Here is a 16,954-nt window from a genome sequence, read left to right as displayed (position 1 = left end):
AATTGTTTTCAACTTTTTTTTCATGATCTTAACATTTTGGTACTTGTAGGTACAGGAAAAAGAAGGAAAGAGTGTATATTTTTTGTTATATTCCGAGGTTTCTCCGTTTGACTTGAATATACGTATCGTTCAATTTCGAATTCCCGGGTGCCTTATCCTCAAAAGCGTATGCATTTGTGTATATATATATATACACACACACACACACTGGCGTATATCCCGCCACTGTTTCTCCATCTATCGCCATGCCATGTCTCAAGTCCTGCGCCGGCATATGCATTTCTCTCACCGGTCACGAAATCTCGCCCCCTGCGCTTAAAGCAAAGTTGACAGGAAAGGGAATATCCCATATATTTTCCTCACCTTACGCCTATGCCTGTTGGAGGTGAAGAGGCTGTTGCGTGGTGAATATCTGCTGACAAAGCTTTATTTATGTGCTTTGAACCCTAAGCCATTGGACTCTACATAAGGCCCTTGTGCCGTATATTCTCTACAATCTTACGGTATAAAGGATCGAAGAGAAGGGAATAAAAAAATTATATACGTGCGTACACATGATATCTGCTTTCTGGTGGTAATGCATTCGAGAGTATAAAGAGTAAAGGGGCCTTGTGTGCATAATAGAATGTTGTAAATAATGGCAGGGGAATCAAGTCATACCATGGTGATACGGTTCGGATAATTTTTTCTTTGACGGTTGTATATTCAAATAATGCAAGATGTTTGTTTTCCAAAGGAAATTATTCTGACCCGGAAATGTGTCTTATAAATATTATATCTGATCGAACTACCGTATTTTCGATTTTTCCTTTTTTTCCCTTTTAGGCCATTCACCGCCCAGGTTCTACCGACAAATGCCAACTTGGTTAAGTAACATTGCCCTGGTTAAGGGGCTGGGCGGTATCGGGTGCTTTATTATCTATGTAGAAAATAAACATTATTCACATGGCAATAAAACATATATTTAAAAAAAATTATTAAAAACGAAAAAAAACGATAAACAACTGACAAGATTGATAAGTAGGGGCTATGATTTTTTTATGTCTTTGCATATTTTTTTCATTTTTTTGCATATTTCGACATTTTTACGTGATAGAGACTATTTTCATAATTTAAGGCATATTTTACATGTTTCATGATTTTAGATAAAAAATGAAATTTTTCTCGCTATTCCAATTCCGTTTCAGACTGGTTTTATGCGGTTTCCGTCTCTGATAAGAGCTCTTAGGGCTAGGATTTTTATGAACTAAAAATGGAAGGTCGTTGCTGATTGCTAGAAAATACTAAAATTCAAGTTTTTCAGCCAATCAGCAATGACATTTAATTGTTAGAGCATAAAAATATTACCCCTTCAACGACATTAGTGTGTGGCTGTGAATATATTAATCATCTGAATAGGTGGTGATGGTAACTCGTGGGGAAAATTGGCTAAAATATTGGTAAATGGGGGGAATTTTTTACCGTTTTGTGGGAAATTTTGAGTTTTTATCAAATAAAAAGAATTATTTATTTATTTTTTTAATTTTGTGCTTTCCTAAAGCTAAATACATACACTACTGGCTAGGTATTTTCGCCTATAGATGACAGCACATTAATTCTGAATTTTTAGGAGAAAAACTTGCTCGAAAAAGGGAAGTTTTTGAGCGAAAGTTCTTTTGGCTCGATGAGATTAGTTAGTAAAACGAAGAAACTTTTATGTTTATACAATTAGTAATGGTTCAAAATAGTTTAGACAGCATCAGCACTTCTCATTACCCTATTATTTGGCTAAAACTTATGTTATTGGAGATAGGAATGAAAAATGTTTCGTTTTAGGGCATATAATTTAGTTTTTTAAAAGCATAAATGCATATTTTAGAGAGCATTTTTTAGAAGTTTTTGGAGAATAAAAATCCTAGCCCTATTGATAAGATTAACATCATAACTTAACAGCCTTGAACGCTCGTAAAAAATAAGAAATGCGACACGTATACGTAGGTTTTGGTATCAACGGATGAATCACTTTATCGTAACGAAATCATCTCAGTAAATATAAGATGCAGACAGAAAAGCCAGTGGTATCTACGGATTGGTCTCAGATAGAAAAATCCCACGATACTCCTGAATTTTATAAACGCATATTCAGCTTTAGATACCAGACTGTATTTCTCTGTAACGATTTGTAAAAGAACTACCCGGTTTGTGACCTTGTCAATGAGAATAGCATTTAGTTTTATTGAAAATACATCCGCCAAATTTGCAGCCTATCCGAATTTTTCACTCTGGACTGAAGCCCACTTAGCCTTCTTTCCCTGTGAATGCGCCTCTAGGCGCATTTCATGCACAAATTAATCATATTCGTTCTATTCTTTTTTTCCCCTTAAGGTGCCTTTGAATGTTTAACAAAAGTTTTTCTATCTTTTTATGAAATTAGACCACTGATTTGTGATCCATAAAGTCCTAATCTGATGAGAAAGACTTGCGAAAATCATTTTGAAACATCTTGTGATATCTAGCATAATGACTAACACGGTAACCTAATGTTAAATGTACCGCATCAGATCCTATTTTAAGATCTATGCACAAAAAAAAAGAAAAAAAAAAGAACAACGTTGTATTTTGCTTTTTGTGCGAAAAGAAATGTTGCTTATCTCCTCTCATCACATAACCTAAAGGCTTTCTGTAGTTCGACAAAAAATTACCGCATTTGTTCTAACACTGAACGGAAGTCATTTTTAAAATAATTTTGTGAATTATTTGTGCTTGAAGCTTTCACGTTCAAAATAACATTATAACATTATACAAAAAAAAAGGGACAAATTGATAAAGTTATAATCTATGTCTCTCCACTAAGTGAAAATATAATGTAGTTTCTTGAATAGGTATGAGATTATTCTGATGTCTAGGTACACTCTATATACGGTGTATTTAAAAATAAACGTCAAAATTTTGGAAAAAAAATCCTAGTGCGAGGACTAGAATAAGCCTTTGGCTGCGCTAATGGATCAGAGATATCATTCTGCCTCTGCACAAGTAAAAAAAAAAATCCTTTCTCTTTCCGTTTAATTTTGTGAAAAATATAGGTGGCAAATTCAGACGGTGCACAGATCGAACCAAATCGAAAAACGCGGGGGAGGGAGCTATACAGTCAACTAAAATCATTCAGGGAATAAGGAAATGAAAGAAAAAACTTCAAACTAGAATATATGCAGGGTGCATAGGTAACAGGGAGTATGGTAATTTACTGGTGAACTATCGGCCCTATAGGCATTCTTACAATTGAAAAGTATTTAAATAACGTGTAGCACTCAGATATATCATTCAAGCAGCAAGGGATTGTATAGTTATTGAAATAAAAAAAAATTCACTTTTTATATCGACACCCTGTGCAAAAACCCCCATTATAGAATTGTTGCCCTGGCTCTCTTGATGATAGAAAAAGACTTACGTTTCTAAGTGCAATATTCACTGAGGTATTCTGATTCAAAAAACGAAGGAATGTCGAGAAAAAACAGCATTATGAATGCGGAAAACCCGTTTTACTCGCATTATGATGCTGCAACAATTTTATAATTGTTTATTTCGTACAAGGTGTTGGTATAAAAAGTTAATTTTCTTATTTCAATAACTGTACAATCCTTTGCAACAGAAACGGCGATAGGACCACAGAAAAAATATTGCTACTGCAAGGAGTCCCACATAGAGGGGTTAGCGTGCCAACCTCTCGGTGAGTATAAAAAACAGGAAAAGCTGTCGCTCGGAATCGGCAATAAATTGTAGGTCCCGGTCTAATTAGCTCTCGTCACAACACGGTGGTGCGACGAAAAATGATCGAGTGATCAACACGGAGATGATCTCCCGGTGGCAATGCCTGCACTTTCTGTAGTTCTGGGACCGGCAATCAAATTTACTTGGCGATGTACTTTATGACGTTTTCGATTAACAAAGATGGGCTTGTAGACACAAATGTACGGAGCGAATTCCTGATAATTTATTTTCCATTTGTTTATATATACATTAACGCGGCATTTCCGGACAAACATTATATAACAGGAAATTTTTACTTCTGACTTCAGTCTACATATTTAAAAAAATGTTAAAACTAACAATCCTTTATAAATTTACTATTTATGTTCGATACACCATGAATAGCTATTACAACACTTGTTGAAAAGTTTAGGATCAGATGAAATAAGGTTTCATATATAAGCTGGATTATAAGAAAACTTTATTTTTTTTAAACGTAAAATATCTTTGGAATTCATCGTTAAAGTGGTGATGAATGAGCTAAAAAAATGTCTTGGCCGAGATCCAAGAAATCGCTCGCATATTTCTCTTTTCCACTATTTTTTTTCTGCCATTTTATTTCTCGTCAACGTCTCTTCCATTTGAATACAAACGAGGCGTATCGATGGCTCTTAATGACTGTCATATTTATATCGATTTACATTACGAGTAGTTCCAAATAGGAATATATCTTTTCGTTGCATACTTTTTTCTTTCACTTTTTTGCTCCAGGAAAAATAGTCTTATCATATCTCATATACTTATCCAAATCAACTTCGACCTGATAAAATTCCCTGGAAGAAATTCCAATTTAATTTACCGTGGATTCGTTTGAAGAGAAAAAAAAAATTTCATTTTGAAATTTTCTCATGAGAAAATAACGAAAAAAAAAGTAACAGTGTATCTGATATAAAATAAAAATCTGTAATACAGTATGTTCAATGTATGGGCAAAGTGGATCAACTCTTCTATGTTCAATTTATGACTGCACGCACTCCATCTATGAACAAATACATAATTTTTTTAATAATAGGGTATGACTGATATGGTAGAAAATATCCCCATTTAAGATTATTTTTTCACATAAGATAGACGTCGTCTATTTTGATTTCCAAAAAGGATTCGTTCGGGTACAACATGGCATGTGATAGGTATTGGAGGGAAAACTATTTAAATTAGATAGAATCGTAGTTACGAGATAGGTCACGGGTAATACTGAATGGGGTAATTTCCGATCGGACAGGTGTAACAAGTGGAATCCCCTCAAGGAAGTGTCCCTGGTCCCATACTCTTCTCACTTGTTATCGATAAATTCGATCAGAGCATCGATGGGAATTGTGACAAATTTACAGATGCCTAAAAATCGTAAAAATCGCGTAAAGCTTATGGGGATAGTTGGGAATCCGAGCGATCGGAAGAGGCTCCAGCCAAACTTGAATATGCAGCATGGGCTAATGAATGAAGCAAAATTTTCAGCGTTTACAAATGCATGGCCGCTAATTTTGATTCTGACATCATCCAGCCGATCTCCCTGTTAAAAAGTCTCGCCACAGAGAGAGAGCAACAGTCCTACAACGGTTTACATCGTCAATCATTACACTTCACCCATAGTTCGAAAAATAGAAGGCAGATGGCAACACTACACATAACAAGCATTAATATCATGTTCATTTTGGCATAAATCGAGAAGATATCCATGCATATATAAGACAGCCATAATTTTTTATGGGCTGTGAATTACATTTTATCATAAATATTAATTTTTTCGTAATTAATTGCTCTTATTTTGGTTTGCTATATTTTAGTTATATTTTATATCCATATTTTTTTCAGCCACCTCGTTGGGCATCATTTTGTCTGTTGTGGTATTTGTATTTGTATAATTTAATCTCAATGGATATGTCTGTATCCAAAATCTTCAAGCATGGATCTCTGAAAACAGACAATTGTTTGTCGAGTTGCATATGCATCTTACGAAAATTGGCACCATGTCAAACTAATGAATAATCTGCCCTCTGCTTTTTTGACCCACCTATAGTCGTAGGTGGGTCTTCAGAAATCTATGCTCGAAGATTTTGGCTATAGACATATTCACTGAGATTAAATTATACAAATACAAAGATGTATAAATTTGGTTCGTAGCTAACAGTGGCTACAGCAAGATAGTGCAACATTCATACAGGAAATCCTTCATGGTAACGCCGGAGGAATTTTTTGGCGACATAATCATCTCTGAACCATAACTATTACTACTTAACTATAAATGCAGCTCGTAAATATTTCTCTAGGTTATTCCTAACAAATCGGCACATTGCGGTATGTGCAGCCTAGAGTTCCTTGTAGTTCCATGTTAATTCATCCGCCATCTCTGAATTGCAACATCATTTGCATTCATTCGTCATTTGCTGATCGGTTTTCCCCCTATCCTGTTTTTTAAACGATTAAACATCTCTTGTAGCTGCCAAACCAGATATTTTGTTCTAAGATGGAGGACGATAAGTCTACTCTTCTTTATAGGCACTTCAGTGTAGCTTTAACACACTTATATTTTCAATACGCTTATGCGTATAGTATTTATGTCAAGTTATGAGTATCTCGTGTTGTGGTGCTGGTGCCATCTGTTTCCTATAATTTGAAGTGAAGATGGTAAATGCGGGAATATTCATGTCAAGTAAGTAACATAGCGAAAGTCTGCTTGTTCTTTGTGGAAAGGCTTTTTTGAAATGGGAGACCGGATCCCATTTGTGCCTTAAAGTTGGAAAACCGCAGGAAACTTCACCCAACCACCACTATGTCGTCAACGGGGTTCGAACTTGTATCCTCCCGATGTGAGTCTAGTATGATGCCTACTCCCTACACTACCACTTAGAGGGTCTCTAGATGACAATCTGAAAAGATTTACAGATCTTAGCATTAAAGAACACTTTTTTGTGGGGAGGTGGGAAGATATTTGAAACAGACCAAATAAAAAAAAATTCCACTATCCTTGAGGGAGCTGAATATGAATATCAGCCATTGAACAATGTAAAAACGCAATGTAACACGCAAACAAGGAAACCAGTTTTTAAAGATTCATATTTCAAATACAGATCATCCGAATTTGTTGCCAAAAGGATGCACGTGAATGGGTTCATACATAGTACCATGATACTTTGTTCTAGTACATACAATTTTAAATTTAACGGACTGAAAATCTGAAAATTTGGTCCCATACTAGATTAAATTTTTACAATACAGTGAATTTTGATGATTTAATATTCTATTTCCCCCATGATTATTTAAATTTTTAGAAACGTTGACGTTATGACATTAAAATCAAAGAAAAATAGGCAAATTATATGGAATTTAATATCGGTACAATGACTATTTTAATGATATAATAAATAAATGTAATAATATAATAAATAAATGTAATAATATAATAAATAAATGTAATAATATAATAAATAAATGTAATAATAATAATAATAGTAATAATCGAAGAGTCGATAATAAAACAAAAACAAGGTGGAACTTTACCGTAACAACAGAAAAGAATTCCGATGACAGAGAGAAAAATGGTAATGTAAATAACGGAAACAATATTATATATATATTTTTTATTTGGTCATCGCATGTTTCACCTGCGCCGCGAGTAAAAGTTATTATAACTACATGATTGCTTTGGGACTTGGAGAGATAGCACTGGTTATTAACAATATTATTAATAAGCTCAATGTTCGCTGTATTGAACCAAGTCCAAAACTTTGCCTTTACAAGGAGTTTTCCTCCGTTTTTTTATTTCTTTCGCTTCTTATTTCAGCTACTCCCTTGGTTATTTCATAAAGGAATACTAATCTTACATGTGACACTAACTTTCATTACTTGCGACAATATTTGTCGAGCGAACTTGCTTAAAGGACGAATCCATATTTTTTTTTCATGCTGCTAAAGAAAATAGTTTATCTTCAACTTATTAGCATACGTACACCACACACAACTGTTCTTATTTCCAAAAGTCGTCATCACTACTTCTAGCTTATTTTCCCGTGTAATGTAACTGTTTTGATGATTTCATGAATTGTAAATGAATGAACTGTATTAAAAAAAAACGCAATTTAGGAAACTGTTGAGATAGAAAAAATATTTAAAAGGTTTTTTTTACCTTGTTTAATTAAGTTGAATTTTACAGTTGAGGTAATGTGATATAATGCTTGGATTTTTATGGTTAGTTGGAAAAGATTGATACAAGAAATAAATAATACTTACATAAATTTTAAATTGAATCTCAAATGTGTGAATGAGAAGGGTGAAATTTAAAGCAAATGATCGATTCTATCCCATTGGCTGGGGAAAAAAAAACCCAACATTTATAGATGTTCTACTAAAAATTTTATAATCTCGTGTTTCAGAAAATGGTTTAATAGCATATTTTTGGAGCAAATCCTTTTATTTTAGAAAATGACATGAAAATTTACAAAATTTATTTCTCCAAAGAGGCAAAATATTTCTCGTATTACGAAATAGCAGAATGCAAGAACTGATTATGAACGTAATAAATATGGTATAGCCTTCTTATTAAAAACGCGAAACTTTTACAAAAGTGAAAGTTGCGTCATGCACGATGTTGTGGCGATATATATATATAATATGTATATAATATGCCATCGAATACGCTAAGGAAATACATGCAAGTAATTATAAATATAAAAGAATTTAATTTAGTGAATTTAATTAATTTCATGTATATCTACCTAATAATTTCAGCTTTGCCGGAATATGTTGGCTAAAGGTTTTACTCGGTAAGTACTATAATTCTTTTTTTCCTAAGCATGAAAATTCTAGATTTTAAAACTTGCGGTTAACTGATTTTTCTAAACATCATTAATTTTAGATTCAAAGCCAAAGTTGGACTGGATCTGAATAATGACAAGAAAAGATTGAAAGCGATCAGAGAAGAAATTGGGGAAAATAATATTTTAGTGAGAAATTTCATGAAGTCATTCCGTGAACTATATTTGAACATATATTTGAGGTTCGTTTCACCTCAAAAATAACTCGTAAACCGTTGGCTATAGAAACGCACTTTCAAATAGAAAAAGTATTTAAATAACGTGCCTATCTTAGATGTGCTATTCATTTTACTAAAGGCCGTATATGTACTTACATAATGTACTGAGATAGAAAATTTTCAATTTTTTATTTCCCTGTGCTGAAATACCCAACTCGAAAGTAGTTGCCCAGTCTCACCTGAGGCCAACGAAAAAAGTTCTCTGTTTGTGAGTCGTGAAATATTCGCTGAGATAGTTGAATTCGAAAAAAATGAGGGAAAGAACTGCATAAAAAGTGTGAGATGTGCCTGTCCGTTTGTTTATGCGGTTCTTCCCGTAATTTCTCCCAGTTTTTGAATTCAAATATCTCTGCGAATATTGCACTTGGAAACGTTATTTTTTTGTTGATCTCACACACACACAGGAAAGATATATATATATATATATACTTCTCATACAGCTATATATAACATGTATATATATTGCGGCAAATGTGATAAATGCGGTTATTATATTTATTATATATACTTACCAAACATTTTGGTAAGTTAGATAAATTTCCCTAAATTTATCAATTTTGCCGGTGATTAGGCGTAGTATTCAAGCGTCGCGTCGTTGGTAAATATGATAAATCGCAGTATGTGATATACTATACATAATAATTCATGCATGTATGTATGATTATATCGGGGTAAAATCGTAAAATTTATCATTATACCTGACTACGATCATAAAATTTGTTGCCACTATATCGGGGAAGGATCGAAAAATTTGTTGCCATTATATCGGGATCCGACTATTTTCTTCACACGTACTCTAGACCCATTTAGAATTTTTTTTCATATTTGTCAAATTTAATCAACAACACTAGAAGATTTTGATCTTGCATAACGGCAGATAGATATAGATATGTGGCCTGTGGGTTCCGACTGAAATTGGCAAACAGTGCAATCCCACCCCTGAGTCATTTCTTAGCCATCCTGGACTAGTAGTGCGATTTTCGCCATAAATACAACGATAAATTCATTCAGTACACTTCAATCAGTTAAATCATAGTTTAAAAAAAATTGATGCCAGATGGCAGTACCAAACATAACAAGCAATACATAGAAACAAACTTCACCGAAGGTTTACTGTACATACACACACATTCCAACATGTACCAATTCGTTAGAAGTTCCGCAGAGGAATATGAACGAGGTGTATATCTGCTGTAGAGTAGTAGTACATATAATGCCCTTCGTAAAATAAACGACACATTTAAGATGGGAAATTTATTGAAACAGTACTTTCTAAAATTATATTTATATAGTCAATGTGGTTTACGAGTTATTTAAGGTGAAACGAACTTGAGTTTTTCACCCTGTTTATTAAAGTTATATAAAAAAAAATGCAGTTTTTCTTTATTGGTAATCAATAATTTCAAGAGGGCTCGGAATATTTTCTGTTTAAGAGAATATATTTATTATTCTTGCAAATAATGAAAGAAAGGAAAAAAATAAATAGCTCGTGAAAAATCCGTATATGTTATAGTGTTAGACTAACGCTTTATTTCTCTGTCGTGATATTTATTTTATGTTCACGGATGTGTTTCTACGTTTTTATATAGACAGTCTCTCGATAACATTTTTCTAGATGGTTGATGCGAATCAGAAATGGGATGTCCGTGAAGCTATTCAATGGATGAAGGAACTGGCGCATTTCCACTTAAAATGGATCGAAGAGCCAACAAATCCTGATGATGTTCTTGGACACGCGGAAATATCTCGAGTAAGTAAGTGAAAACTCCTTAATGCTACGATATTTTCCACTAACCGTTTCAGGAAATACTCACTCAGAATTTATAGAAAAGCATTTCGAGAAAAGAGGAAAGGCAGAATTTGATGCGCATGTGGAAGTTTTCCTCTTCCTTTCAAACCGAGCACAACTCAGGTCTATTGCCATGGGCAATTTACTACCGAGTGAGTTGCGCCGGAAGTATGAATGTGTGTGAAACTAACAGGTTGAGTGCGTATATAGAGTTGCGTCTGATTTCTCAGTGCTGCCAAATATATTTCATAAGGGAATGAAGTGTAATGATTGAGTATTTGTACCAGTGTAGACCTGTTGCTCTCTGTGGTGAAACTTTTTGACGGTGGGATTGGCTCGCATTCGCACCTCGAAGTTGAGAACCATAGAAAACCAACTTCAGTCGACCACCGCTGTGGCAACAGTGAGGTTGGAACACAGGTCCTCGCGATGCGAGACTGTCACTATGACCACCCGACCACCACAGCGGCGCGTGTTGAAACCGCCGGTTAATTTTTTTGTGTGGAGTGGAAGACCCTTGCATGACCAATAGGAAATAAATTAAACTAAAACGGTGAACTGTTCACGGCCCGGTGGTTGAGAAACACTGGCATAGAGCAGGCCTATCCTTTTGTTCGCGTAATCTCGATGTGTATGGGTTTGATTTTATTGGCGCAAAAACCATCTAGTTCAAGCTGCACCGATGTGTATGTGTCAGGTCTTTCTGGGAGTTCGCTGAAAAATAGAAATAACGGAGAAAAAAAAAAGAAAAGATGGAAAAAATCTAAAATATATTGGTGTTTCTATTCTACGGCGGAAGGGGGGGGGGAACTGCTCAGCAGTTTCCTACGCTTTTCCAGTAAGCACATTACCTGATACGCAAAAAGCCTCCCCCCACGCATTTCTAAGAGCACGCAAGCTTCCTACACATTTTAAACGATATTCGCGCATTTAATGCATTCTAGTGGGTACGCACGCTTTCAACGCATTTCAGTGGATATGTGAGCCTTTCACGTTTATACACAAACCTTCCAGGCATTTCAAGAGATTACACAAACCTCCTACACATCCAAAGGGTTAAGAAGAATTCCAAGGTATTTGCACATGCCCTACTGGTTTTTAGGGAATTTCCACCGGCATCTTAATCATCTATATGAAATATGCTCACCTCCTACGGCTTTTTTTTAGGAGGCTCTTGAAGCACGAAATGTTGGGATTACTGATATAGAATATAAAAGTTGCTTGAAATAAAAAAAATTAACCTGTGACAAGTATTGCAATTATTATCTAGGTTACATAAAATGAAGCTAAATAAATACATAAAAATACATTAAAGTCGTGAGTATTTTACATAAAAGAATTTATATTTCATACTGTCATTATTTTTCCTTCACTAACTAAAGGCATTGAGACCATTTGGAATCGGTGTGGCAACTGGTGAGCAATGTCACAACCGAGTAATGTTCAAGCAATTTCTGCAAGCTAAGGCGTTACAGTATTGCCAGATAGACAGCTGTCGTCTAGGTGGAGTCAATGAAATCCTCGCAGTCTATTTGATGGCAGCGAAATTTAATGGTCAGTATATCTAAACCTTTAATGGTTATTTTGACAGAAAAAAATCGATGCCTATATTTTTATTACGCAATTTTTTTTCTGAAAATTTATCTAAATTCCTTATCTGCTTGCTACACTGATACTTTAAAAACATTTATTAACTAGAAATTTTATTAGAAAAAAAATATTTTTCAAAACAGCGGATTTTATGGCTGATAATTTAACTGTGCCTTTTGCACAATTTAATTTCATTCAAATTCATTTTTTGAAAATCAACAACATTGCATAATCCAAAATATTCGTTATTATTAAAGCTATGATTTCTATGACGTAGCATATTTTTTTTATACATTTTGCATATCTATCTATTTTTAGGCGATAGAGCATTTTTCATAATTATCAGTAATTTTAAGGCATGTTTTCGTGATTTTAAGCAGTCTTAAAGCATTTTTTATGATCTTCAGGATTTAAGACACATTTTCATATTTTGGAGCATTATTTTGCATATTTCAGCATAATATTGATATTTTTTTTCCCAGGCTTCCTTAACCCTAGCTTCCGTTTTCGCAATTGGCAATTTTAGCAATAATTGGCAATTCCACTCACCTTTGATATAGTTTTTATCAATGATTGGTGATTTTTCGGCGATATTAGCAACTATTGGCAATTTTATTTGTGCACCTTTGGCATCATTTTTTGATTGGTGACCCCCCCACCCCTGATAATATTACATAATTCCTTTTTATAAATAAAAGTTGTATAATTACTTCTACTCTTAGACAGAGAGAAAACAATTGATCTAAAAAAATGTATCCAAAATCAAAACAAAAATTAATACAATTCTATTTCAATCAAATCCCTTGCTCCAACACATCCCTACGCACAATGAAAAAGAAGGTAAAATTACCAAAATTTTAATTAACCTATAACCAAAAAGCAAAAGATTCCATTTCTGAATGTCAAGTGAACTTTAAATGGACTTTTCCGTTAATTTGCTTCTCTTTAATTCGAGAAAGAAAACGTTCCCGAAAAAGAAAAGAAGTTTCTTCTATTAAAAAAAGAAGAAAAAGAAAAAATTTAATTAATTGTTAATTGAATTAGGAAAAATACATATTAAAGTGAATCATTTTTCCGAAATCGATACAATTTCTTCTTCTTCTCTGATTAATTAAGGTCTGCAACATTGTGATGAAAAAGTTATCGAACAAAATTATATATACGTACATGTATATATAATTTTGCCCAATTATAGATTGGGAAAGAAAAATTTCAATTTGAATTAACGAAATAGTAATTCGGAATTCATATTTAATCCCTGAATATATTTGATATCAAGCGTTTAAGATTAAAATATTTCGGTACACTTTTATTCATATACACTTAGTGTAATTTCATTTTATGTTCAACTAAGTTATGATTTTTTTTCAAGTCTTTGATTATATTACAGAAGTTTTTTTTTCTTGAAGATTTTAATTAAGACATGGATTTATTATATACGAGAGTATTTCTCTTTGCTTGTCGTTGGCTTTAATATTCTGAGGTAGAGTATTATTTGAATTGATTAACAACTTTACATGCAATTACCTTGATTTTTTTAGGATGAATTGAAAGAAACTCTAAATTTAATTAGCGTCGAGTTAAAACTCAAAATTCTTGTTGGTTTATCAATGAAATCTGCGAAGGAAAAACAAATTGTAACTTCATTGAGATGTCTTTGCTTAAACTAATATTATAATTAGGCCATCTCGTAAATGTAACACCATTCATCATAAGTTGTTCATTTACAGTGAAACAGTGAATCTTTGTTTTTGTTTCTACAGTTCCGGTTTGTCCACATGCTGGAGGTGTAGGCTTATGTGAATTAGTTCAGCATCTATCGATATGGGATTATATAAGCGTTACCGGCACTGTCGATGATAGGTAATTATTTTAACTCTTTAATTAACAAGTGTTGAAATATCCTGAGGAAAAAAAAATTGAGGGGTTATATTAAGCAAATGCAGTACCCTGAATGCTATTACATGACAAAAAAAATTACCAACATTTAAAAAAATATGGAATGTTGCGCTTCAGGGGAACACACTGTATATATATGCTTTACGTAGATTTGAATAGTACAAAAACGTCATTTATTGTTTGCCAACTTACTTTTCTATGATTTTTGAAGAATGCATAGAAATATGTGTCCTCCACATATGGTATTCTCTCCAAAATGCCAGGGTTAAAAATCATTCTTGCTTGGCTTGTCAAGAAATAGGAGACATGTGTACTTTCGAGCCATTCTGCTGGTAATTACAGTCGAATCCCGTTGTAACGAACTCCAAGAGACCGGAGAGATCACTTCGTTATAACGAAATTTCATTATAAAGGAATTCCAGGTTTTTGCATTGGTAATATCAATACTTATTTGGGGGAATTAGAAAAGTGTTCTATTTTTTTTTTAAAACGAGATTTTTGTTATAACGGTATTCGTTAAAACGAGATTTTGACTATAACGGAATTCGTTAAAACGGGATTCGACTGTATATGAACATTATGAGCAGCTCACTTGTAAAAATTGAATGTTTAGGATTTGCTTAGGATCATCAATGCCAAAACCAGCTTGCAATATAAAATGCCCTTACTTGAAAAATATAAGACAACCCATGTTGGGGCTTTTGAAAACAACACTGCCAAATAAAATGTTAAACTATCTATAACTACTATAAATTATTGATTTATGAAGAAGCTTGGGAATATACTGTGTGTATAATTTGTGTCATTTGAATATGTAATTTTGAATGATTATGTATAATATGCATCAATGGTTCAATTGGTGTCGGTGTTAAAACGTCGAATAATACATGTTAAACTTTGACCCATGTGAAAGAGGTCCACCCTCAACCCCTGAATTTATACAGGCGGTCTAGAAGTAAGCTGAAAAAAATTTCAAATGAGTGAAAAATTTTCCCTATAGAGAGTAAAATAAGAAAGACACACACGCACGCACACACTGAAATATGTTTTGTAATCTCGAGATACAACTGCTTATTCACCCCACCTTTTAAGGATAGAACATTCAGGTAATTACTGTTTTCTCGTGTTATAAAAAAGTCAGATATTTATAAGAAATGCTCAGAACCAGCTCTTAACAGCTGAAGTACAATTTAATTAGTTAGATAGTTGAATATTATATTGTAATTTTTATTCTAAAGGTTTTGGAGACTGCGTTTTTTCAACAAAAATAAACGTGTAGGCATCGCATCAGTGTAAGAGCATAAACATTCAAAAACTGAGAAAAAACATCACTATTGAAAATAATGGTTTCATCGCATTGCCGCGGTAGATAAGCTAAGAAATATGGTCTGCATATAGCAGTGGTCTCTAGCCATTAAGTGCCTAGGCCTGCACGTATAAAAATGCACGCAAATATGTGTGTGTAAATTTATGATAAAAAACGGTTACTTCATTAACTTTGTCTCAGTTACCAACTTTAAAAAGCAACTTGTCAATCTTTCCCAGGTGCCTAGGAAAAGCCTGGTTTGATTATAAGTATACATGTATATAGTAATTTTGTTTCATAAGAAAGAATACTTTTTTAGACATTTATTTGGCTTTTCATTTTTAGAATGATTGAATACGTCGAACATCTCCACGAACATTTCAAATTTCCAGTGGCTCTTGAAAATGGCAACTATAAAGTACCCCTGGTGAGTATTCATCAACTTTATTACTTTACTATTTACATGAAAATAACTAAATATTTTTATTAATAAATCGTATAAGTTCCTTTATGGCTTAAAACCCAATCTGAAATTCTTATATAAGTTATAAATATGAAGTCTATTTTATATAAAAATACTGGTAATAAAAAAATATTTTTTTCATACTTTGCTTTCTACAATATTGGTTATAATGTATTTTAAAATATGTATTAATGAAATTGGAAAAGACCTTGTAGGTGCTACAATGACTGGTAGATGGCGCTGAAGGGAGAAAAGACGCAGCTTAGTGAATTCTTTTCCACACGATTTCAAGGAAATTAAAATTTATTTTCATTTTTGAAACATGCAAGCTTCAGAAGCCATTTAGTGCAAAATTATTCATAAGGTTTTCTAGGTACACCTTCCTTACCTCTGCTTTATGAGATGCGAGATGATAATTTATGCATCCATCAAGTCTTAACAACTGCTTATTCAGCGTTGCGAGTGTTTATTATTATTTTTTTCCTTAATAAACCACAAATTACGGAATTTTTCTTCACAGGTTACGTGATAATGCGAGCATTTAGTGCATTTCTTTTCCTTTCTTGTTCCTCTTAGAATCCTGGGTACAGCTCTGAAATGAAAGAAAAATCTCTGAGAGACTATGAGTATCCTGAAGGAGTTGAATGGAAGAAATTATTTGCCGCCGGCAGGTTTTCTAAAGCCATACATTAAAAAACGTTATGGCGAAAAAAAAAGTAAAAAATAAAATGTAATATGAATTTCATAGCTATCAAATGACAAAGTATATTATTGTTATGATTATATCACATATTTCCAGTAATAATAATTAATTAAATCTGAATTTTCTTCCTGTGTAATAATTTTTTGTAATTTATGTTAGTGTTACAGTCTTATCTTAATATCAATTTCCCAAGTTGTGATAAAATACACACACATTCTCTCATATTTTCATTTATGAAACAACAAAATAAGACGCTACAGTTTCAAATTCTTATAAAATTCTAGAAAATTAAATTTTCACGTTTTCGTGGAATTTTGATGCATATTTGTAAACATACATTCTAATTTACTAATTAACTAGTTTTTAATTACTATGGCTTTATTATATTC

The 16,954-nt window shown here is 33.1% G+C and overlaps 1 protein-coding gene across 1 annotated transcript in view; it reads left to right on the top strand.

Moving 5' to 3' along the window:
* Nucleotides 1-16,704, top strand: part of LOC149076048 (mitochondrial enolase superfamily member 1-like) — a 38,951-nt gene extending 22,247 nt beyond the window's left edge. The window contains exons 9-15 of the mRNA XM_089243571.1: nucleotides 8,512-8,546; nucleotides 8,639-8,726; nucleotides 10,431-10,565; nucleotides 11,987-12,158; nucleotides 13,958-14,057; nucleotides 15,745-15,826; nucleotides 16,439-16,704. Of these exons, the coding sequence (XP_089099697.1) occupies nucleotides 8,512-8,546; nucleotides 8,639-8,726; nucleotides 10,431-10,565; nucleotides 11,987-12,158; nucleotides 13,958-14,057; nucleotides 15,745-15,826; nucleotides 16,439-16,555 (729 nt within the window). The 3' untranslated portion in view covers nucleotides 16,556-16,704. The remainder of the gene's footprint in view (nucleotides 1-8,511; nucleotides 8,547-8,638; nucleotides 8,727-10,430; nucleotides 10,566-11,986; nucleotides 12,159-13,957; nucleotides 14,058-15,744; nucleotides 15,827-16,438) is intronic.
* Nucleotides 16,705-16,954: the final 250 nt, after the last annotated feature.

Source organism: Pholcus phalangioides, unplaced genomic scaffold (assembly GCF_987345545.1).
Source record: "Pholcus phalangioides strain wild (caught in Gottingen) unplaced genomic scaffold, Ppha-v1.0 ptg000015l_1, whole genome shotgun sequence".
NCBI lineage: Eukaryota > Metazoa > Arthropoda > Arachnida > Araneae > Pholcidae > Pholcus > Pholcus phalangioides.
The sequence above is the reverse complement of the archived record's forward strand: the minus strand, read 5'-3'. Positions and strand labels throughout refer to the sequence as shown.